Genomic DNA, 22,426 nt, shown 5'->3' with positions numbered 1-22,426 from the left:
GGCCTGTTAGGCCAGGGCTCTCTACCCCAGCCTTCTTTTGAAGAGAAGGAGCCCTGGATGTGACACCAGCAAAGTACAAATAGCAGTTCAGACTCACTGCGGGGTCACCCTACCACCCGAAATTAGATTTTCTTCCTTCCATCTGCTTATGCCTGTCACCTTGACAGTGGAAAGCCCAGCCCCCTGCTGAACTGCACTCCCCTCTGTTCCTTATCACAAATCCAGAAGCCAGGCCCCAGACTGTACCCCAGAAACCTGTCCACCCGCACCAGTCCCACCTGGACAGAGCTAAGAGCCAGCTCCCAGTAGGGCTCTCTTTCTACCCTTGGGCACTTCTTCTGTTCTGTCCATTTCCTAGGCTCATTCCCAGCCTTCCTGAAAAGTGTCTCTCGAAGCTCCCAGAGTAGATAGACCCTTTGCTTTAGTTTGGATAATCTGTCTCTGGGGCTACCAGAGTTACAGCTTGATCCCTCGACCCCCAGAACAAACTCAGTTTGTTTCCGATGACAAGACAGGATGTTTTCCCAGCTTCTCTTGGAAGTCATGAAACTCATTTTGAAAATTTATTATCATCATATGTGTTTGTACGACTGTGCCTGTGGACGAGTGCATACCACGGAGTGTGTATGGAGGCCCGAGGCCAGACTCCAGGAGGGTTCTGCCCCTCCCCAGTGAGTTCTGAAGCTCCAGCTCAGGTGCTCCAGCTTCTGCTGAGCCTCACAGGCCCTGAAGCTACGCTTGACCAGTATGTTTTACAAAAGAAACAGTACAACAGATTTTTGTTTTAAAGACATCAAAAGTACATCTGCTGAAGCAAGCAAGCATAAGCACATTACAGCAGATCTTCTTTTTTATATACATATTTGTGTGTTTCTGTACATGTGTGGACAAAATGGTTTAAAATGAAAACATTTCTAAAATTTGTCTTATTCTATTTTTGTCAGGTTTTCTTTTCTTTCTTTCTTTCCTTTTTTTTTTTTTTTTTACACAAGGTCTCAAGCAGCCTAGGCTGGCTTCGATATGTAGGAGAGGAGGACCTTAAATTCCTGACTTTCCTGCCTCCACCCCCCAGTGTGCACCACCATGCCCAGCTTAATATTTGGAGTTCTGAAAAATATTTCCAGGCCAGGAATGTGGCTCAGTCAATAAAGTGCTTGTCCAGTATAGTCCAGACTGGTCTCAAATTCACGGTGAGGCCAAGGATGACTCCAAACCCATGACCTATGACCCTTCTGCATCTGCCTCCCAAGTGCTGATCTGACTCCAAAAGGAGAAAAAAAAGCATCTCCCTAAATATATATATATATATATATATATATATATATATATATATATTAAAATTTTTATATATATATATATATATATATATATATATATATATATATATATATATATTTTACTTAGATGAGAATTATGGTGCAGGCCTTTAGTCCCAGCACTTGGGAGGCAGAAGCAGGAGGATCTCTGCATTGAGGCCAGCCTCAAACTACTCTACAGAGCTAGTTCCAGGACACACAGGGCTACAAGAGAAATCTTGTCTCGAAACACCATAAATATGTATTCGTCAAATGGTGCCTCATCTCCATTTCTGCAGATATACTATCCTATAGGATGGGAGGGCTTGACTTAAGTGTATCTGAGTCTTTCCTCCTGGTTTTACTGTCTCTGTTAACTCTACCAGCATTCTGCCAGGAAGCCACGGGGAACCTTGCTTGTTTGTTTTATGTAAACTTATTTTGAGACAGGGTCCCATTAAGTGGCCTAGGCTGGCCCTGAACTTTCAATCCTCCCGACCCGACCCGGCCCTTTGAGTAGCGGGGATTACAGGCCTGTATCCTGAGGCCTGCAGAGCTGTACTTGATTCTTCTCACTCACTCCTAAGCTGGAGCACACAGCCTGGCAGGGGAGAAGGAATTCAAGCAGCTAGTACAACACAGACCACATACTTCATCGCAGAAATATGCAGGGTGCCTCTCAGGGGGAAGTGTGGATAAGTCTAATTCCTACCAGTTACCCAGTTCTGCTGCTTCTGAAGCCTTCAGAACCTGTTGTTGAACGGCACGGCCCCTCATCTCCATTTCTGCCATCCTGTAGGATGGCAGGGCTTGACTCTTACTGGACAGGATTTGGAATCGCCCAGGAAACACAGGCAGAGGTTTTCCAGAGATTTAACTGAGGAGGGCCCAGCCTCTTTGAATGTGAGCGGCACCTTCTCACAGAGGGGATGGTCTTAGACTGAATAAAAACGAAGAAAAAAGAAAGGCATCTGAGGACCAGCATGCACCTCTCTCTGCTTCCTGGGTGCAGAGGCAATGTGACCAGCTGAGTCTCGCCCTCGGGGTGCTATGTCTTCCCCACCATGATAAAGTAGAGCTCTCTTCCTCTATAGAAGCCTAGAGAACCCCTTCTCTCCCAAAGCTGCCAGTGCCAGCATTCTGTCTCAGCAGTGAGAAAAGCGACCTACACCCTAATTTCAAGTCTTGTCATAATTTTATGGCAAGTCTCCTTCGTTATTCCACTACAGCCTTGGGAATTGTCTTAAACCACCCTGACCACATGACTTCCTTCCAAAGCCCCAATGGCTTCTTCCAAGCAGAGTCAAATGCAACACACACCCCTGCCCCCTTCAGCATCTTACTGTTGTATCAAACATTCTTACCATCTGACAGGAGCGCTGTCCACTAGCTCAGTCCACAGGTCCCCACTTTCTGGTGACATCTCTGTCTGAAGCTGCCTTTTGTTTTTCTACATTCACTCAAAGCACCCAGTGCACAGGAGAAGCTGACGCCCACAGGATAATCTGGCTGTCTTCGATTGAGGCATTTAAAGAGAGCTACAAAAGATAAACCAAGGCCTAGGTTCCTATTAATTTTTTGGTGTTTGGGGAAATAAGATGATTACTGTATTTAAAAAAAAAAATTGTGGCCAGGCAGTGATGGCACACTCTAATCCCAGCACTTGGGAGGCAGAGGCAGGCGGATTTCTGAGTTCGAGGCCAGCCTGGTCTACAGAGGGAGTTCCAGGACAGCCAGGGCTACACAGAGAAACCCTGTCTCGAAAAACCAAAATAATAATAATAATAATAATAATAATAATAATAATAATAATAATAATAATAATAATAATAATAATGTGTTAACAAGCTTCTGTTTGTTGTTTTTAAGAAATTAGTAATAAACTTTTAAAATGACTCTCATATCCGAGGAGTGTGCACGCCTATAATCCCTGCACTGGGTTGACAGAGGAAGAAGGATTATAAATTTCAGGCCAGTTAGGGCTACACAATGAGATGCTCTCTCAAAACCACTAAGGGCTAGCTGCGTCTAATGTCACAACCTGTGATCTCAGCGCTCAAAAGACTGGAGGTGTTCAAGACCAGCCTTTCAATGAATCAATGAATCGGTCAATTAATCTCTCCCTCCCTCTGTCTCTGTCCCTCCCTCCTCCTGCACACACACACACACACAACCGTCCCAAAACAAAGCAAAATAAACAAACAAAAACAAGGCAGGGGGATGCCTGTCAATAGCTATGTGAGGGGTCCTAGGTCAATCCCCTGCACCAAAAGAGGGGGAAAAATCAATTGTTATCACAGAAATAATAATGATTATAACACTAACAATGACTTTCTTAAGGAAGTCATCAATAACATCACACAAAGAGAATAAGAAGTGAGTCCAAATAATTTCCATCAAAATAAGAGAGAAAGGTATTTCTGTAATATGGTTTTAGGTTAAAAAAAACAAACAAACAAACAACAACAACAAAAAAAACCCAAACAGCACCATCAGAACTGCTCTTGTCATTTTATTTATTTATTTGTTCATTTATTTGTTTGTTTTTGAGACAAGCGTAGCTCTCTCTAGTCGGCCTAGAACACTCAGAGATTTGCCTGCCTCTGCCTCCTGAGTTCTGGGATTAAAAGCATGAGTCACCACTCCTTACTACTGAATTTTGCTTTTTTTCTCCCGACTGTTGTTGCTTTTTGAGACTGCTCTGTACTCCAAGTGCATTTTGAGACAAGGACTCTGGTAGCTGAGGGTGGTCTTGAACTCCTGATTCTCTGACTTCCTGCTCTTGCAAACTGAATTCACAGGGATTTTGGGAATTCCAAATAACACCCATCTTTCTTTTTACTTTTAAGTACCTTTTAAAAACTGCTCTTTGATCCAGGCAGAAAGGCAGAGAGGCAGAGAGAGGTAGAGAGAGGCAGAGAGGCAGAGAGGCAGAGAGGCAGAGAGGCAGAGAGGCAGAGAGGGGCAGAGAGAGGTAGAGAGGTAAAGAGAGGTAGAGAGGCAGAGAGGCAGAGAGAGGCAGAGAGGCAGAGAGGCAGAGAGGCAGAGAGGGGCAGAGAGAGGTAGAGAGAGGTAGAGAGAGGCAGAGAGGCAGAGAGAGGCAGAGAGGCAGAGAGACAGAGGCACACAGATCTCTCATTTTGAGGCCATCCTGGTCTACAAAGTGAGTTCCAGGACAGCCAGGGCTACACAAAGAAATCCTGACTTGAAACAACAACCCCCACCCTCATCCCTGCTGTCTGACAACCTCAGACTTGGTGCTACACGCCTGCAATCTCAGCATTTGGAGCTTCATGTTTGAGACGAGTCCTGGGCTATTTAGTGAGTTGAAGGCTAGTCTGGGCTACAAAGAGACACTGTCTCAGAAAATCAAAACCAAAAGCTGCTCCTGAATCATTTCTCACCAAAGCCTCTTCTTGGGGTTGAGGATTACGGCTCAGCAGTTGGGTACTTGTCTAGCATGGGTCGACAGTGGGTTTGATTCCCTAGCATGGAAGCAGAGGGCACACCAGCACAAAATGCAAAACCAAAACTTCTCTTCTTTGATTTCCTCACTTTCCAGTGAGAGGAAGTTCCTGGTCAACCTGCGTAAGGTTGTGCAAAAGTAACCAATCCTGCTCCAAATTACCACAGGACTGCTACATGGGACTGCCACACAGGACAGCCACAGGATGTCCACACAGGACTGCCACAGTGGACTGTCACACAGAACAGACACAGGATGGCCACACAGGACTGCCACATTGGACTGCCACACAGGACAGCCACACAGGACAGCCACAGGACAGCCACACAGGACTGCCACACAGGATGATCACACAGGATGACCACACAGGACAGCCACACAGGACAGCCACAGGAACCCTTCTTGTGGCCCTACTAGCCCACAAGAATGTGCATAGTGAACTTCTATTTGTTATTTTTGATTTTTTTGAAACAGGGTCTCTCTATTTTGTAGAACACACTGGCCTCAATAATGAACTTCTTTTTTTTTTTTTTGGTTTTTCGAGACAGGGTTTCTCTGTGTAGCCCTGGCTGTCCTGGAACTCCCTCTGTAGACCAGGCTGGCCTCGAACTCAGAAATCCGCCTGCCTCTGCCTCCCAAGTGCTGGGATTAAAGGCATGCGCCACCACCGCCCAGCAATAATGAACTTCTGAATACAAACACTTAACAGTAACTTAACTGACTAATGCAACTGGAGGAGCCAACGGCTGGTCAAAGGTGCCTATGCATTGTTGGTATACTACATGTAGTTCCTGGTCCCGAGTTCAACCCAAGATTCGAATGAAGACTTGGTTGGCTACCCCAGAGAAAACCAGCTGTGCTACAGATTCTTAGATGTAACCTGGGTTGTATGAGAAGATTCAGGTTATTAGGTTATTTTAATAATGATATCTGGAGGGTGGATATATATATGTGTGTGTGTGTGTGTGTGTTTGTGTGTGTGTGTGTGTGTCCAAGTCCCAGGCTGGTCTCAAACTCATTATACAGCCAAGGATGGCCTTGAACTCGTGATCCTCCTGCGTCTAACTCCCAAGGACTAAGTTTACAGGAGTAGACCATCATACTTGGCTTTAATAGTGTTGGGGGGGAGCAATGGGGAATTCAGATTTATTACTGATTATGCCTGTGAGCTCAGTGCTCACAGAGATCAGAAGAGGGCATGAAATCTCCTTATAGTGCTTATAGGCTGTTTTGAGCCACCTGACCGGGATGCTGAAAATTATTGGCCTATAGAAGAACAGGGAATGGTCTTAACCAATTACCAAGTCATCTCTGCAGTCATCTCAGTTTGGTTTTTCCCCCGACTTTGAACCAGTACTGAATATGTCATAGCACTACTGCACGCTTATAACAGACAAATGAATATTTTCCAAGTCTTTGTGTATTTTAGATGATTCTGGATGGCTGTATAAGGTGCCTGAGCCTTAGACTCTCTGCAGTCCTGTCCCCTGGATGGGGCGTGGGGCATCTGTCCTAGGCAGGGCTGCTGCCTATCTCTAGGTGAACTATGAGAAACCTCAAACCTTCCTCAGAGGCCAAGTCACCGTTTCAGCCCCAGGACCCAGCTTAACCATGAACTTGAGTTGCACCCTCAGCTACTGCCTCAGTGCCACACCCCAGAAAAGCTGAGACGGGAGAGCCTAGGGAAAAAGGAAATGAACGTTAGGGGCAGGTCAGAAAAAAATGTCTGCACCTTCGTTTTAGTTGGGTGGCTGTGGTCTGGCTGATTCATCCAGGACTCCACAGATAGGTCAGAGCCCCAGCCCCACCTAGCAAAGCTCACCTTCACCATCACATGCTCCTGCTTCCTGGGTCCTCTGTGACACCTGACCTGCCTGCTGGCGTGAGGCCAAGTGTTCCATCTGGTTTGGCTTAGTGGATGTTGCTGGGGCTTTAGCTAGGAGACCTAAGGGATCCAGGATGCAGGATGCCCTGGTATGCTATGGGTGGGGAGACAACACACTCCCTACACCACCCACTTCCAAGACACATGTACATGTCACTGACAACCAGGTCAGAAGCCCCAGTCCCCTGTGTTACTACCCCCCAAGACTATGTATAAGGATCTCAATAGGGAGCCTGATGTCATCTCTCACTCCCCCATGGGACATACATATGCCAACCAAGCTGGCCTCGAACTCATAGAGGTCTATCTGTCTCTGCCTCCATGGCACTTGATAGCACATAAGGCATCTGCACACATGTTGTGAGCCTCAAATTTACGCCTTCACGCTTGTGAGGCAAACCCTGAACTGACCGAGCCATCTTCCAGCCTTGTGTTCTGTTTTTCTTTTTTGAGACAGGGTCCTATATATCCCAGGCTGGCCTCAAGTCCAAGGGCGACCTTGAACTTTTGAGTTCTCCCACTCTGCTTCCAGAGTGCTGACTGCAGTCACAGGCCACATCCAGTTTTCTGTGTCCCTGAAGACTGAACCCAGAGGTACCTTTATGCCATGTCTCTACCAACTGAACGACATCCTCCAGCTCCTTATAGTATTAGTGTGAAAAATAAGTAATAGTTGAGTTAATAAACATACAGATGGAAAGAGAATAACATCTTGTGAAAGTTGAACTCTGACCTCCAAGCACGGGCCCCCATACTTACACCTTGCCCACACACACACACACACCAATATTCATATATCATGTATACATATATATTGGTGTGTGCGTGTGTGTTTATACATATATATATACACATATACATACACATACACACACACACACACATACACACACACACACACACACACACACACACACACGTATTTTTTTAAAGAAAGAAAATCCACACAGTATATGCTCATAAGGAACACCCAACAGGACTCTCAGCAGCTATGTCTGAGGAAAATTTTTGAGGACCACCCAGAGGCACCAAGGTCAAGCTCAGTGGTTATAGCAAGTCTGAATCAACCCCAAATAGACTATCTCTCGAGAGATCCAGAGAGCTGAGAAGCAGATTCAGCTGGTCTTATGGGCTAAGTCAATCAAAGAGAAAAAACAGATGCTGGCCCTAGGACAAGCAGGTACCAGCTGACTGGAAAGACAGAAGGGCTTAGAGGATGTCTGACATCTCTGCTCTTGCTTGGTCATCTAGTGTATCTGAGGCCCGTGACTCCAAGACCCTTCATGTCTGCAGGGGACATGTCTTAGGAGCAGGACAGCCCTGAGAGGAAGGAAGAGGCAGCCTTCTGAGCCAGCTACTGGGTGGAAAGAGCCTTCCCTTCCCAATGCTTGGTGCTGTTGGTTTTCTAAAGATCCAACCCTCCCACGGGTCTCATTCAAAGTGGACTCCAACCACAGCAAGCTCCACAAACTAGAGCTCAGGAAAGAATCTGTGACAGCAGACAGAAACCTTCAGGGGACAGGCAGATGGGACCTACAGGTGCCCTCTTCTCCCCTAGCAGGGCCCCCCTCCTCCAGCTGGAGCTCAAGCTGATGCTCAAGGCCTGCATCTGTCTGAGGCCCCGGCCCTGACTTCCTTTCCCAGAACTCAGCGAGCCCAGGGGAGGGGCCGGGAGGAGCAGCCTGAAGAGAAGGGAACAGAGATCCAGAGGGAGGGTGGGCTGGAGCAGAAAACGCTGGGGCCAGAATTGGGAGTTGCTGGGATTGCCCCAACTTCAAGGACTCTGTCCAACCTTCTCCCCACAGGCCAGAACTTTCAGGTCTATTTTTACTCTAGAAGAAAACGGGCTGTGAGGCCGGAGCTAGGGCTGGGTGGTAGAGCATTTGCTTAGCACACACACCAAGCCCTGGGATCTATCTGCAGCACCATATAAACCAGGTGTGGTGATACTTGCCTGTAATCTCAGCACTGGGGAGGTAGAGGGAGGGGGATCAGAAATTCAAGGTCATCCTTGGCTACAGAGCAAGCTTGAGGTTAGCCTGGGCTATGTGAAGCCATGTTTTTAAAACAAACCAAACAAAACCAAACTCTGCTGAAATGGAGCACAGTAGCATATGTACCAGAAAGTCAGAGGCATGTGAGTTCACGACCAGCCTAGGCTAAAAAGAGAGTTTTAGCCAGAACTACATAGGGTCGTCTCAAAATGAAAGGTGTGTGTGTGTGTGTGTGTGTGTGTGTGTGTGTGTGTGTGAGAGAGAGAGAGAGAGAGAGAGAGAGAGAGAGAGAGAGCAATTACGCTATAGGCAGGATGACGAGGAAAGAAAGCAAGACTCATTTGGGGCTAACCCCCATGCCCACCCCAAGGAGTATACACTAGAGAATGGTTTCTGCTGTCATGAAGACAGTAACTACCACTCATCAGAATCTACAGCCTGTCTGGAAAGAGCAGGGCTTTATATTACCCAGCCATATTCTATGCCTCGTTTCCCCATCTGTAAAGGCAGAATAAAGCCCATTCAGCCTGGGATGTAGCTGAGTGACAGAGTACTTGCCAACATGTGCAAGGGCCTGGGTTTGAGTCTCAGCATGCACGGTCGCGTGTGTACATACACACCCACACACTGGCTTCATTGGGCTGTGAGGCTGCAAAGATGTTACTTAGCATACACTAAACATTTAGCTAGTGTTAGCCACCATGAGGGAGGGGTCGTAGATAAGGGAACAGAAGCCAGAAAGGAGCCTAGCAAGAACAAAGCCAGGCAGCTTATCCAGACGGACTGCTCTCAGGCCCGACCACCACAGAATGAAAATGGACGGTGAATTGCCATTTGAGGCCAAACAGCCCCGTCAGTCTGCCAGCTGAGCACTGTGAAACTCAGTGAGAAGCTTAACTTCTCTGTGCAGCAGCTTCTTGGCCTGTATGATGTGTTTCCTGTCCCTATGTCTCTTGAGCGGGTGGGAGTTAGGAGACAATGGATTATTAAGTGCTTGGAAATACTAGCCAGACTGTTCCGGGGCTGTCCTCAGCACTGTAGCCATCTTGCTCATTTTGGCCTATTATGTGTGGTGTCCTGTAGCCCACTGACTGTGTGGCTTTCTTAGTTCTCTGTCTCTGAAACAAGCTCTCTCTCACCCAGTAGCCCTGGCATGCCATGGAGAGCAGGCTGGCCTCAAATTCACAGAGATCCACCTGCCTCTGCGTCGACAGTGCTGAGACCAAAGGCCTGTGCCATCAAGCCAAGCATGTAATAGCCCTTAATGGGTCTGACAGGCAGCAATAAAATCTGGCCCGGATACTGGAAGAACCAGCACCTGCCTTCTGTCCCACCTTCAGAGAGCCATGGCTCAGCCCCTGCTTTCTAATCTCAGGAGAGGCTGCTGGAGAATTTTACCCAACATGGGAGAACTGGTCAAGCTGCAGAGGGCTAATACTTTCAGAAAGGTGTGGCATCTGAGGTCCCTTACAGGCAACAATGTGTTATACCCTTTGAAGGATAGGAAGGGTCATTTCAGAGTAGCTTCTCTGACCTGCTGGTGTTGGCAGACACTTGGGTCCCTCTGTAGCAAGGACATGGGAAGGTCGGGAATCGGAAGAGGTGTGGGAGGGCCCCTGCCTGGGAAAGGAGAACATTCTCGCACAACTGCACACTTCGGCCAGAGCATATTTTATGGAGATTCTGCTGGGTCCGGTCAGAACAGCTCTCTGTGTAAACAGCTGGGAATGGGGTGGGGACAGAGGTCCCAGGAAACCAGCTGGCGCCTGAAGGACCAGGTGGGGTTCTTCACCCAATCCGGGGCCCCTGAAGCAACACTCTGGGCTATAGCTCCATCTGGTGGGCAAAGTGTGAATACCATGGGCCAGGCCAGCGGCAGGCCGAGTGATGACGCAAGGGGGCCTCGGTGAGTAACCCAATTTCTAAGCGGAAAGGGGTGGAGTCTTCACGTTGACACTCTGGCAGAGGTCCTCAGTGCATGCGCTCTAGACTCCTGTAGCTGGGACTCACGTCATTAGGCTGGGATCACACAGTTATTTGTTAGAAAGTCCTTACATTTTTGCCAGGTGGGCGTGGTACTTTCCATGTCTGTAATCCCAGCTCCCAGAAAAACGGGGACTGCTCCAAATTCAAGGACACCCAGGTCTATTTATGATAGTACTGGGGGCTATATGGCAAGGCACAAGCAATAATAATAATAACAACAACATCAAAAACAACAACAACAAGTCAAAACTATCAAAATGCAGAACAATACAAAAAATCCAACCACTCAAGAAAAAAGTTATGGGGCCAGAGAGCTAGGGAGCCAGTTAAAAACTTGTCCTGCTCTTGTAGATGACCCAAGTTCAGGTCTCACATTGTGTGGCTCACGACCTTCAGGCCATTGCATTTATGTGCACAGACACACACACACACTGACACGTAATTAAAAAATAAAATAAACATTTTTTGTTACTTTCTAACATCTAAACACTTCTTGTGTCTCCTTCAGTTTCTATAGTCTAACTTCACTTTTTGATGCTGCCTTGTTTGCTTGCTTGCTTGCTTGCTTGCTTGGTTTTAGACAAGGTTTTACTCCACAGCCTAGGTCCCTTCCAACTTCCAATGATCCTCCTGCCTCAGTTTCTTGAGTGCTGGGACCACAAGTATTCACTGTATTTATTTTTTCCCTACTTAGCTCTCTTTTGTTTTTAAATTAAAACTATTACTGTCAGGTGTATGTGGGTACCAATGGAAGCCCAGAGAGGGCATCAAATCCCTTGTAGTTGGAGGGCCAGGCAAAGTGGATGCTGGGACCCCGCCCTGGGTCCACTGGAAGCACAGTGATAACCACTCTATTGGGTGTTCTTTTCCGAAGTATTTACTTGCAAAGACTCCTTCCCTGCTCTACCCCAGCCCTCCCCTTCTCCACACATCACCGTTATTGCATTTTTAAAATTGTATGCATATTGGTGTTTTGTCTCTATCTGGGTCTGTGCACCACGCGTGTGTCCTGTGCCCAAGAAGGTCAGAAGGACAAGGAGTTAAACAGACTTCCTCCTGGTAGTCAGGCAGATAGGGAGAGGGGATGTGGCTAGGTTATACAGGTGGTGAATTCCAAATTCCCCAGAATGAATGCTCTCTTCCTCACCCTCCCAACTTGAGACAAAAGCCTGGCAGCTTAAAACAAAGGCTTTGTTGGCTTTAGGCTCCCACTCCCAGACCCCCTGCTGATGGACTAGCTCAACGATTTAAGGCCTGGATGTTTTGCAGGCCAATCAACAATCATCCTGCTCTTCTTCAAACTGACCAGCCCTAAATTAGGGGAGAAGGACTTTTTTCAAAGACTTAAAAGGCCCCCAGCCCTCAGTTTTGTTTCCCAGGTCTGCACTCTGCCTTGCAAGGTCGTTTTTCTCTGTGTGTCTGCTGCCTGTGTTTCCTTATTCCCAGTGCACGTCCTTCTTCAACTGTTGATTCTGTCTCTGCCGTCTGCTTGCAGTGTTTGAGATTTCCCCGGTGCTACCAGCTGCTTCCTGCTTTCTAATTCTTAAAATGGCAGCACATGAATCTGATCAAAACTCAGAGGCCTTAAGAAAAGGGCATCGGAGCCAGAACTGCAGGGACAGATGGACAACTGTGAGTTGCCACGTGAGTGCTGGGAATCGAACCTGGATCGTCTGGAAGAACGGCCTGTGCTTTTCTGGTGTTTCTGAGACAGGGTCTCTCCACATAGCCTGGCTGTCCTAACTATGTAGACTCACAGAGATCACCTGCTTCTTCTGGCATTAAAGGCGTTGTCCTCCATACTCAGTTACAGCATCATCATCATCATCATTATTATTATTATTATTATATTTTGGTTTTTCGAGACAGGGTTTCTCTGTGTAGCCCTGGCTGTCCTGAAACTCACTCTGTAGACCAGGCTGGCCTCGCCACCACCGCCCGGCCGACATTATTTTTAATATATTTTATTTCATGTAGATGGTTGTTTTGCCTGCATGTACAGATTCGATGTGGATGCTGGGAATTGAACCAACTCCTCTGGAATAGCAAGATCTCCAAGAGGATTTCTGAGTTCGAGGCCAGCCTGGTCTACAGAGTGGGTTCCAGGACAGCCAGAGCTACACAGAGAAACCCTGTCTCTAATAAACAAGCAAACAAACAAACAAAATCTTTAGACCTCAGCTTCCATTACTGAAAATAGAAAGCGCACGGTGAATTGAGATAGACCTGCCTTCAACTCTGAACTCTGCCACTTACTAGCTGTGTGACTTTGGCAGGTTCCTAATCCTCTCTGGACTCTGGTTTCCACGATGATAAGCCCGGCAGAGGCGTGCACATGCGCACCTAGAATTACGGCGAGCATCCAATGAGAGAAAGGCTTTGGAGCCTCTGGGAGCACTGCGAAGCCCCTAAGTGGCTGCGGAAGCCACATTCCCCAGAGTTGAAAGGGTCTAGAGGTGCTGTGGGGAGAGACCGAGGGGCTGAGACTGCGCAGACTCCAATCTTACCGTAGGAAGGTTGTCCTAGGCCAGCAGCAGGGCCAGGACAGGACTTGACAGCTCTCTGAAACTCAGAGGATTTAAACTTTAAAAGCCTTTGTGGGCAAGATAAACATACCTACCGCTCAGCAGGGAAAGGGAAACTTGGCCGCGGTCCCAGAACTTTCCCCACCCACGAGCTGCCCTAAACTTCCTCTTGTGGTTTCTCAAGGGTACAGCCTGTTCTTCCCCAGCAAGTGAGGGCGGAGGAAAGGGGGCGTGCCCAGGGTTGCACTGTACCCGGACACACTGGGAGCAGAGAGGAAGGGGTGGGAGGGGACCGAGCCCTCTGTTTTCATTACCCATAAGCTTCACAACCTCCGTCCCTCACCCTCAACCCCAACATCAACACCCACCTCAATACCCATCCCTTCTTAGGATCAATGTTTAGCCGTTCTTTAAAAAAGAATACCTTTATTTATTTTATACATATGGATGTTTTGCCTGTATATATGTCTGTACACCCTGTTCATGTGTGATAGAGATCAAGGGGAGGGCTTCAGATCCCCTGGAACCGGAGTTACAGACATTGTGAGCAGACACATGGGTGCTGGGAATTGAACCCAGGTCCTCTAGAATCTCAGCCAATGCCCTTAACCTCTGAGCCATCTCTCCAGCCCCATGGGGTGGTGGTGGGGGGGGTGTCTTTTTAAATACAGGGTCTCACTTACATACACCAGACTGTTCTCAAACTCAGCTCACAGACACTAGCCTGTCCCTACCTCTTGAGTGCTGGGATTATAAATTGTTTTTTGATCATAGCAGGCATAGAGACCTGCCCTGGGTATCTCCAGACCTATGCAGAGAGCTCCTCGGAGAAACTGAGAGTTTCAGAGAGGAGGCAGAGAAAACAGCTAGAATTCAGGGACGCTGCCTATAGAGGTGGGAGCATCAAGCACAGGCATTGTTCCAACCTGCAGGGAGTAGAGCCAAGGGCACTGTTTTTCATGAGGTAACACTGGAGATTCAGGGGAGAGTACCTTAAGCTTCTCCCATTTCTATATTATCTCCTCAATCGGATTCCAAGTTCAAGTGTTCTTCTTGAGATCTAGGATGAGGGAGGTCTAAGTCTGAATGTGCCCAAGACAAAGCAAGTGTGGTAGGTAGCACACGCCTCTAACCCTGGCACTCTTCAGAGGTGACTCGGGCCAGAGAGACCAGAAGTTCAAAGTCAGCTCACTTACATAGTTTCAGGCCAACTTGGGTTAGATGTATCTCAAAGGACAAATGGAACTGAGGACATGGCTTGTGGGGACAGGAGTTGGTGTGCATATTCCCATCCCAAGCAGTCATGTTAAGAGGCTGCAGATGTCAGAGATCCAAGCACAGTGAGGTAGGACAGGGAGGGAGAGCTTCCTGGCCGGCCGGTGTAGGCCAGCAGCGAGGGCTGGAGAGACCGAAGCATTGGTAGCAATTTCAAAAGACCCAGATGTGGTTCCCAGTACCCACGTGACAGCTCACAGCAATCTAACTCCAGTCTAAAGGGATCCAGCACCTTCTTCTGGTTTCTGTGTACATCATGCATACATGTGGTACACAGACATAAATGCAGACAGGACACCCATACACATAACGTAAGCAGTGTGTCTGAGACATGGTCTTTGTAGCACTGGCTGGCTTGGAACTTGTTAAGTAGACCCCGGCTGGCAGTCAACTCACAAAAATCTGTCTGCCCTTCCCTCCCAAGTGCTGGGACTAAAGGCATGTGATGTCACATCCCCCGTGCACACACCCACACGAGAAGAATATTATCTCTGTGCTGTGCTGTCCCCAGACTCCTGAGCAGGCCTTTGAGGGACTCTGTAAACAGTACTGAGATCCAAGCTCTTCTACAAAAGAGACCTGCCTTAGTCCAGATACACCCGCTGTATCACAGGGCTACACAAGACCACATACTGACTTTAAACAGCACCCAGCTCAGCTGCATGTTCTACATGGCTAAATAGGCAGGGTGACCTGCCAATTAAGAGCAGGGACTCTGACCTGGATGTAATGATGGGTACCTGTCATCCTAGCATGGGCTAGGAAGCTGAGTCAGGATTGGGTTGGAGGCCAGCCTGGGCTACGAAAGACCTTGCTTCAAGGGGCAAAAAAAGGGTTAGGATGTTCTAAGTCAAGTGACTTGGATTTAAGTCCATCTGAGACATCCTTTCACTTTTTAAAAAGAGATTTTATTTATTTTGTTTATGTGTGCGAGTATTTGCCTGAATGTATGCATGTGTACTATGTTCATGCCTGGTGTTTGCAAAGACCAAAAGAGGGCATGAGAACCCCTAGAGACAGGTGGTTGTGAGCTACCATGTGTGTGTGCTGGGAACCGAACCTGGGTCCTCTGCAGTAGTAGTACATGTCCTTACCTGTTGAGCCATCTCCCAGCTCCCTGACATTCACTTCTTGTTCCTTCTTTAAGGAGATCTCCTTACATCCTGTGCCCAAGTTTCCTCATCTATAAAACTGAACTCCTAGTAGATGATTTAATACAGCTACTAAACGTAGTAAATGAAACGCCATGTCTAAACCACTTACGCAAACACTCAAAGATGCTATGTAACTCTCTGCTAGGATCCCAAGACCTTGAGCAACAGAAACACAGCCGTGGGAGCCATGACCATGGGTTCAAGGATTGAGCATGGACTGACGTCCTGACGGAATGACCAGAGACACTTCCCGTTTCCAGTCTCTGTGGCTAGAAGCTCTGATCTTATTCCACGATGTCCCCCAACATTGGCAGAACGTGGCCCCAGGAAAAAGTGTCCAATGAGTTGGTAGCCTGCTGTGCTAGGAGTGCCAGAAAGCCTCAGAAGAACTTCTACACCAGAGAAGGGTCCCAGAGGACACAGGTGACAGGCACAGGACAAAGCTTGTAGGAAAAAACAGTCCCAGGGTCCAGGATGAGGAGTGGGTGTCTGGTATGGTTTCGACTGTTCTATTATGCCCACCCAGGTTGGCCCACCCAGCCTCATCCAATTGTGAGGTCAGGGGATCCAGCTTGACAGCTTGTCTTTCCCAGAACTGCTTTTTCTATCCCTACTTCCTCATGCTGGGAAATAACTGGAACAAGCAGGAACTGTTTCCCAGTTACCAGTATATCCCAGTGCCCAGTAACATCATAGCAATTCAGTTGGCCTCTAGGAGAAATAGTACCCCAAAGACTCCCAGTCTAATACTCTGAAGTCAACAACCATCCTCTGGAAGCCACCCCAAACATCTCCTTTCCAGCCAGAGCCTAGCCTTCGTCTCTGTGGCACTTGATACCGACACCAGCTGTGGCTGAGTCAACAGCTTATTGGGCATCTGAAACAATACGGAGCACACAGTAGGTGCTCTGCCAGTGCAAACCATTGCTGTTTCCTTGCAACATCAGCTCACTTCTTCAGTGACTCCTCTGGTCCACACTTAAATGTGTACCTGGTACACATCAGATACCAGCCTCTCTAAGCCCAGCTGGTTTGCCCTCCAACCTCCAAGGCTGTTATTTGCAGCTAACCCCGCTGGGCTTGCCCGGGAACCTGGAGGGAGGGTGTGCGGAGGACGCGGTTAGGAGGCTCCAGGACCTTTGGGGGCTTTTCTGAGCCCTAGCTCTGGTCAACATATCATACTCCGTGGGAAAGTAAGCTAAGCTTTTGGGGCCAAAACTGAGGTGAGAGAGGCGCGGTGATGCACTGAACCCACTCACCTGTTATTCCCACTTCTAGATTTCCAGCCTGGACATCTTAGTAACATCCTAGGCAAAGCTGGCAATGCGGGCATCACATGTATTCTGGTTTCTGCAGCTCCCAAGCCTACCTCTTGGCAGATGAACTCTCCGAGCTTAGATGGTTGGTGGCCTCTCGTTCTCTCTCGCTGCGGGGCATCTGTTTTGGGGCAGTACGGGTGATCACAACCGCCGGCCACAGACAGGCCAGGGGCGTGCACTCCGTTTCCTGGGCACCCAAACAGAGCGAGTGTCCACCCCCACCGAAGCGCGGTGTTTACAAAGTCCGCGCTGCACTGCAGATCGCGAGCTGGAAGCTGGGCAGGAAGTGGGGACGAGGGGGCGGGTGAGACAAAGGCGCTGGGCGCTGGGCTCTGCCTGGGTTTAGTCTCTGACACCTTGAGAAGCAGCCAGAAGGGTTATCCAGCTCTGACCTACTCCACCTCGGGGTCTACAGACCTTGTGTGTGTGTGTGGAGGGTGGGGGCGGTTGCGGCTCCGTCAGGCTCAGGGGTACACATTGCAGAGGGAGGCCTTCTGGACATCTGCAATTCCTGACTGCCCAGGAAGTAAACAGTAGACCTGAGTTCTTAACTTTTACCACAGAGCCAGATACCATGACACCTGTTATCTCACCTGTTATTTCACCTTGTCTCCACTTTTCATGTAGGGAAACTGAGGCACAGTGAGGTTAGGTATCGTGATCAGAGTCTGAGGGCTAACAAACGTTAGGATTCAAACCCAGTGACTGCATCTAGCCAGGCATACCTACCCCCTACTGGTGTCCTCCAGATCAGGATGGATAAGGAGAGGCAATCTCTCTTGAAGACTTTCCAGACCAGAGAGGCTGATGGGTAACATGGACACAAAGTTCTAGGAGTGAGAAGGACAAGGGACAAGCTTCCTTGCTCACTTAGTAAACACTTGCAGGCTGAGAGCCACAGGGAACAAGTGCAGGGGAATCATCCAAGGAGCTTGGTAGTGAGACAAAAGCCTGCAGCCAGGCATAGGCTGTTTTCAAGAGTACTTGGCTAGCATGCAAGAAAAGCCTGGGTTCTCCTAGCACTACCTACATTGAGTACGATGGTGAATTATTGTAGCCCCGGCTCTCTGGAGAAGGAATGGGTAGGACAATGAGGGATAGTGAGGGTAGGATGTTTGTCTTAGTCATTGTTGCCTAAAGACTTTTTTTTTTGGTTTGTTTTTGTTTTTCGTTTTGGTTTTTTGTTTGTTTGTTTGTTTGTTTTTGTTTTTTTCGAGACAGGGTTTCTCTGTGTAGCCCTGGCTGTCCTGGAACTCACTCTGTAGACCAGGCTGGCCTCGAACTCAGAAATCTGCCTGCCTCTGCCTCCCAAGTGCTGGATTAAACCAAGGCAACTCTTATAAAAGGAAGCATTTAATTGGAGGCTCGCTTGCGGTTTCAGAGGTTTGGTCCACTGTCATCATAGTGGGGATGGTGGCAGCATAAGTGGTACTGGAGCAGTAGCTGAGAACCTTGTGCTATATCCTGATGTGCAGACCGAGAGGTAGACACACACACACAGGGCAAGGGGCTGGGGGGGGGTAGGGCAACAGAGACAGACACTTGGCCCCCCTCCAGTGACACCTCTCCTCCAACAAGGTGCCCTACCCTGGTGACTAAGCATTCAAATATATGATCCTAGGGGGCCAATTCATAGTCAAATCATCACAATGTTCAAGGACCCCCTCAGTTACATAGCAAGTTTAAGACCAGCCTGGACTACAAGAAACCCAGGCTCACATAAAACAAAACAACCATACAAAGGCCCTCTCTGAGTGAGATCACTGGAGCTGGGCTGGCACAGCTGGGTAAAGCTAAAAATCAGGTAAGTTGGGAAATCCCTGCTCTTGTAGACAGAGGACCTCTTTTTTTGTTTGTTTGTTTGAAAGATTTATTTATTTATTTATTTTTATGTATGTGAGTACACAATCACTGACTTCAGCCACATCAGAAGAGGGCATCAGATCCCATTACTGATGGTTGTGAGCCACCATGTGGTTGCTGGGAATTGAACTCAGGACCTTTAGGAAGAGCAGTCAGCGTTCTTGACCACTGAGCCATCTCTCCAGCCCCAGACAACCTCTTGAGTCTTTTCAAAAGCACCTTTAAGTGCTGGAGAGATGTTGCCACAGTGAAGAGCATTGGTTCTCTTCCAGAGATTCAATTCCCATCATCTGCCTGGCAGCTCACAACAGTCTATAACTCCAATTCTAGGGCACGCTAAGCCCTCTTCTGGCCTTCTCTGGCACCAGGCACACAAGTGATTCACAGATATACACACATGCAAAATAGCCATACTCATAAAATAAATGCGTACATTTTTTAGAGGGTAACTTAATTTATGCGTGTGTGTGTGTGTGTGTGTGTGTGTGTGTGTGTGTGTATGCCCTCAAAGTCTAGAAGAGGCCTTGGGGCTGATGTCACAGACTGTTCTGAGTCACTCAACATGAATGATCAGATTTGGGTTATCTCCAACAGCAGTATGTATTCTTAACCACTGAGCCAACCACTCTGCTCCAAAGTGTATTCTTAAGTGTATTGTTTCTGAGAACTTATTTTATATCAATGGCTTTGTTATTGTTTTTATTTTTATTCTTTTCTTTCAAGGAAGGTCTCCTTATGTAGTTCTAAGCTGGCCTTTAACTCATTACATAGACCAAGCTAGCCTGGAACTCCAGATCCTTTGGACTCAGCCTCAAAGTTCGGAGATTATAGATAGCAGGCTCTTGGCCAAAATATGTTTAACTCAGTGCAACCCACAGAGCGTATTCCAGATCAATTGCTACAACCAACGAAGAGGCCAAGAAAGCTTAGTACACAAAAAATCACGTGAACCTGGGATAGCCTGACCTCCCTCCACCGGCCAAGACTCACACGTGTTCGTAGAACTTGCCTACAAGGCGGGGCACTGTGGCCCCGCCCTTCGCCACCTCCCCGCCCCACAACTACAAGTCCCATCGTGCCCCGCGCTCACGCACACTACGCGAGAGCAAGATGGCTGACACAGCGGCTGGGCCTGGTGGCTCCGGAACGGTAAGGTTCGGGAGGCGAGGCATGAAGCCGAAAGAGTTTAGGTCTTCTTGGACCTTTCTCACGGGCCGAGAAACCCAGACCCGCTCTGAGATCCGGGGCTGGAGAGTATCTCTGGCCGTAGGCGTTCCCCGCTGCTTGGGACTTGGCAGCAGCCTCCTATATGGCTGCACTTGAGACTTGATTGGCTTGTTCCCTGTTGGGGGTGGGAACCCGGAACACCTTCTGATTGGTCTGAAGAGGCTGTTTTTCTCCTCTTACTGGCCAGCCAAAGTTGGAAGGGTGTCCCTGCGTAAACTATTTAGCTGCTTTACCTTTCTTTGCGGTGATTCCTAGCCCTCTTCTGCATCTGTTACTGTTTTAATTTCCTTGTTACTGAAATGGTGTGATGGGACAAGAAGACAGTAGGTTTATACCCTCAATACCATCATTCGTGTAGATAGTGTTTCTCTCTTTCCTTCCTCCCAGCGTCTCGCGCCTGCCTCTGCCTCCCGCGTGCTGGGAATAAAGTCGTGCCCACCATCGACCAGCTCCTATATATTTTCTGATACTTTGCTCCAGAAAGAAGTGAATGGGGCTGGAGAGCTGGCTTAGTGGTTAAGGCGGACTGTTGCTCTTTCAGAGGACCTGAGTTTGGTGGAGTGCTTCACAACCACCTGTAACTCCTTCATGGAATCCGAGCCTCCTGAGTGTGGCACCTGCACTCACAGGAACACACACAGTCACCAAACACATCTATCTACAAGTAATTTTTTAAAAGCAAGTAGCATTTATCCTATTGGAAGTCTCAGGATTTGGATGCTCAGTTATTACACTGATAAATGTTTACCAAAAGAGAATTTTTACTGTCCAGGCAAAAGTTGGTACACACCTGTAATTCCTGGGCTTGGCAGGAAGAAATAAGAGGAGTGCAGTTTCAGCCTAGGCTACATGCATATCTAGCTTTAGGCTGTCCTGAATGAACTATAGAGTGAGACTGGGGGGTGGGGGTGGGACAATACAGGACATTTTGTTGTTGTTGTTCTTGATGGTGTAAATTCTGAGGTTTCATTCTTGTCTATTGGTTCAAAGTCTCCTCTCTCTGGGCTTCTGATTTACAGAGACCAGGAAATAAGCAGTCCACTAACCCTGCTGATAACTACCATCTGGCCCGGAGGAGGACCCTGCAAGTGGTTGTGAGCTCCTTGCTGACAGAGGCGGGATTTGAGAGTGCTGAAAAAGCATCTGTGGAGACCTTGACAGAGATGCTGCAGAGCTGTGAGTACCAAGAAACACCAGGCCTGCTGTCTGCTTTACAGGTTGCAACTCCATAAACGCCATCCCCATACTGTCCCCTCTTTTCTTGGAAGACTGTTAGAGACTCAGCTTCAGGCAGAAGAAACTAAAATGTCCGTTGTAGAATGAAACTGTTTTGATGCTTGTGGTGTGGGAGACACACACGTAGCAACATTGCCATTGTAATCATCTGCAGTGGCATTAAGTGCACGTGCTTAGTGCTGTACAACCCTCAGCGTTATCCAGCCAAAGCCCTGTACCCCTGAACAGAACTGGATTCTGCCTTCTCCACAGCCCCAAGAACTCCTGTCTACTTTCTGTCTTTGAATTTGTTTTTTATTTTTTATATACCTTCTCCCTTTTAGTTTTTTAAGACAGGATTTCTCTATGTGCCCCCTGGCTTTCCTGGAACTTACTCCATAGACCAGGCTGGCTATGAACTCATAGTTCCACCTGCCTCTGCCTGTTAAGTGCTGAGATCAAAGGTGTGTGCTGCCACCACCACCCAGCCTAATCAATCAATCAGCCTCCCCTGCCCCCCTTCTCTCTCTTCTTAAAGATTTATTTATTTATTTTATGTACACTGTAGCTGTCTTCAGACACTCCAGAAGAGGCATCAGATCCCATTATAAATGTTGTGAGCCACCATGTGGTTGCTGGGAATTGAACTCAGGACCTCTGGAAGTCAGTGCTGAGCCATCTCTCCAGCCTAACATATCTCTTTAAAAATTACTCTTATTCCTTGTGTGTGTGTGTGGTAGGGACTGCATGCATGCCATAGCACATATATGGAGACCAAAGGATAGCCTGTGTGATCAGGTTACTCCTACCACGTGAGTCCTAGAGATGGCGCTCAGGTCACTGGCAGCAAGTACCTTCATTGTTGAGCCATTTGACAGGCTCTGCTTTTGCTTTCTATTTATTTTTTCTCTGTTCTTCAGATAAATGGAATTGAAAATATTTGTCCTTTTGTGCCTGGCTTATTTCATATACATAGTGTCTCAAAGTTTATCCATGTCATAGATTTCATTCCATTTGAATAATTTCATTCCCCTTTTTTCATTCTTTCTTTCTTTTTTCTTTCTTTTTTTTTTTTTTTTTTTTTTGGTTTTTTTTTTTTTTTTTTTTTTTTTTTGGTTTTTCGTGACAGGGTAGTCCTGACTGTCCTGGAACTCACTCTGTAGACCAGGCTGGCCTCGAACTCAGAAATCCTCCTGCCTCTGCCTCCCAAGTGCTGGGATTA

At 47.8% G+C, this 22,426-nt stretch overlaps 2 protein-coding genes across 9 annotated transcripts in view; one reads left to right on the top strand and one right to left on the bottom strand.

Annotated features, from left to right (window-relative positions):
* Ccnd3 (cyclin D3) overlaps positions 1-17,136 on the bottom strand; it is a 93,920-nt gene extending 76,784 nt beyond the window's left edge. Inside the window, exon 1 of one of the 2 annotated variants that reach the window (XM_076915332.1) lies at positions 16,840-17,136. The gene's annotated coding sequence lies outside the window, so the exon portion shown is untranslated. The remainder of the gene's footprint in view (positions 1-16,839) is intronic. The other variant, XM_034521300.3, reaches the window with a different exon arrangement.
* A 2,658-nt stretch (positions 17,137-19,794) lies between these two features.
* Taf8 (TATA-box binding protein associated factor 8) overlaps positions 19,795-22,426 on the top strand; it is a 47,064-nt gene continuing 44,432 nt past the window's right edge. For 6 of the 7 annotated variants that reach the window (XM_076915329.1, XM_076915330.1, XM_076915327.1 and 3 more), the window contains exons 1-2: positions 19,795-19,911; positions 21,009-21,165. In XM_076915329.1, coding sequence (XP_076771444.1) covers positions 19,873-19,911; positions 21,009-21,165 — 196 coding nt within the window. In that variant the 5' untranslated portion in view covers positions 19,795-19,872. Of the gene's footprint in view, positions 19,912-20,180; positions 20,313-21,008; positions 21,166-22,426 lie in introns of those variants that run through there. The other variant, XM_076915331.1, reaches the window with a different exon arrangement.

The sequence above is a fragment of the Arvicanthis niloticus genome, chromosome 17, assembly GCF_011762505.2.
Source record: "Arvicanthis niloticus isolate mArvNil1 chromosome 17, mArvNil1.pat.X, whole genome shotgun sequence".
Classification (NCBI taxonomy): domain Eukaryota; kingdom Metazoa; phylum Chordata; class Mammalia; order Rodentia; family Muridae; genus Arvicanthis; species Arvicanthis niloticus.
This window is presented reverse-complemented; position numbering and strand designations above follow the sequence as displayed.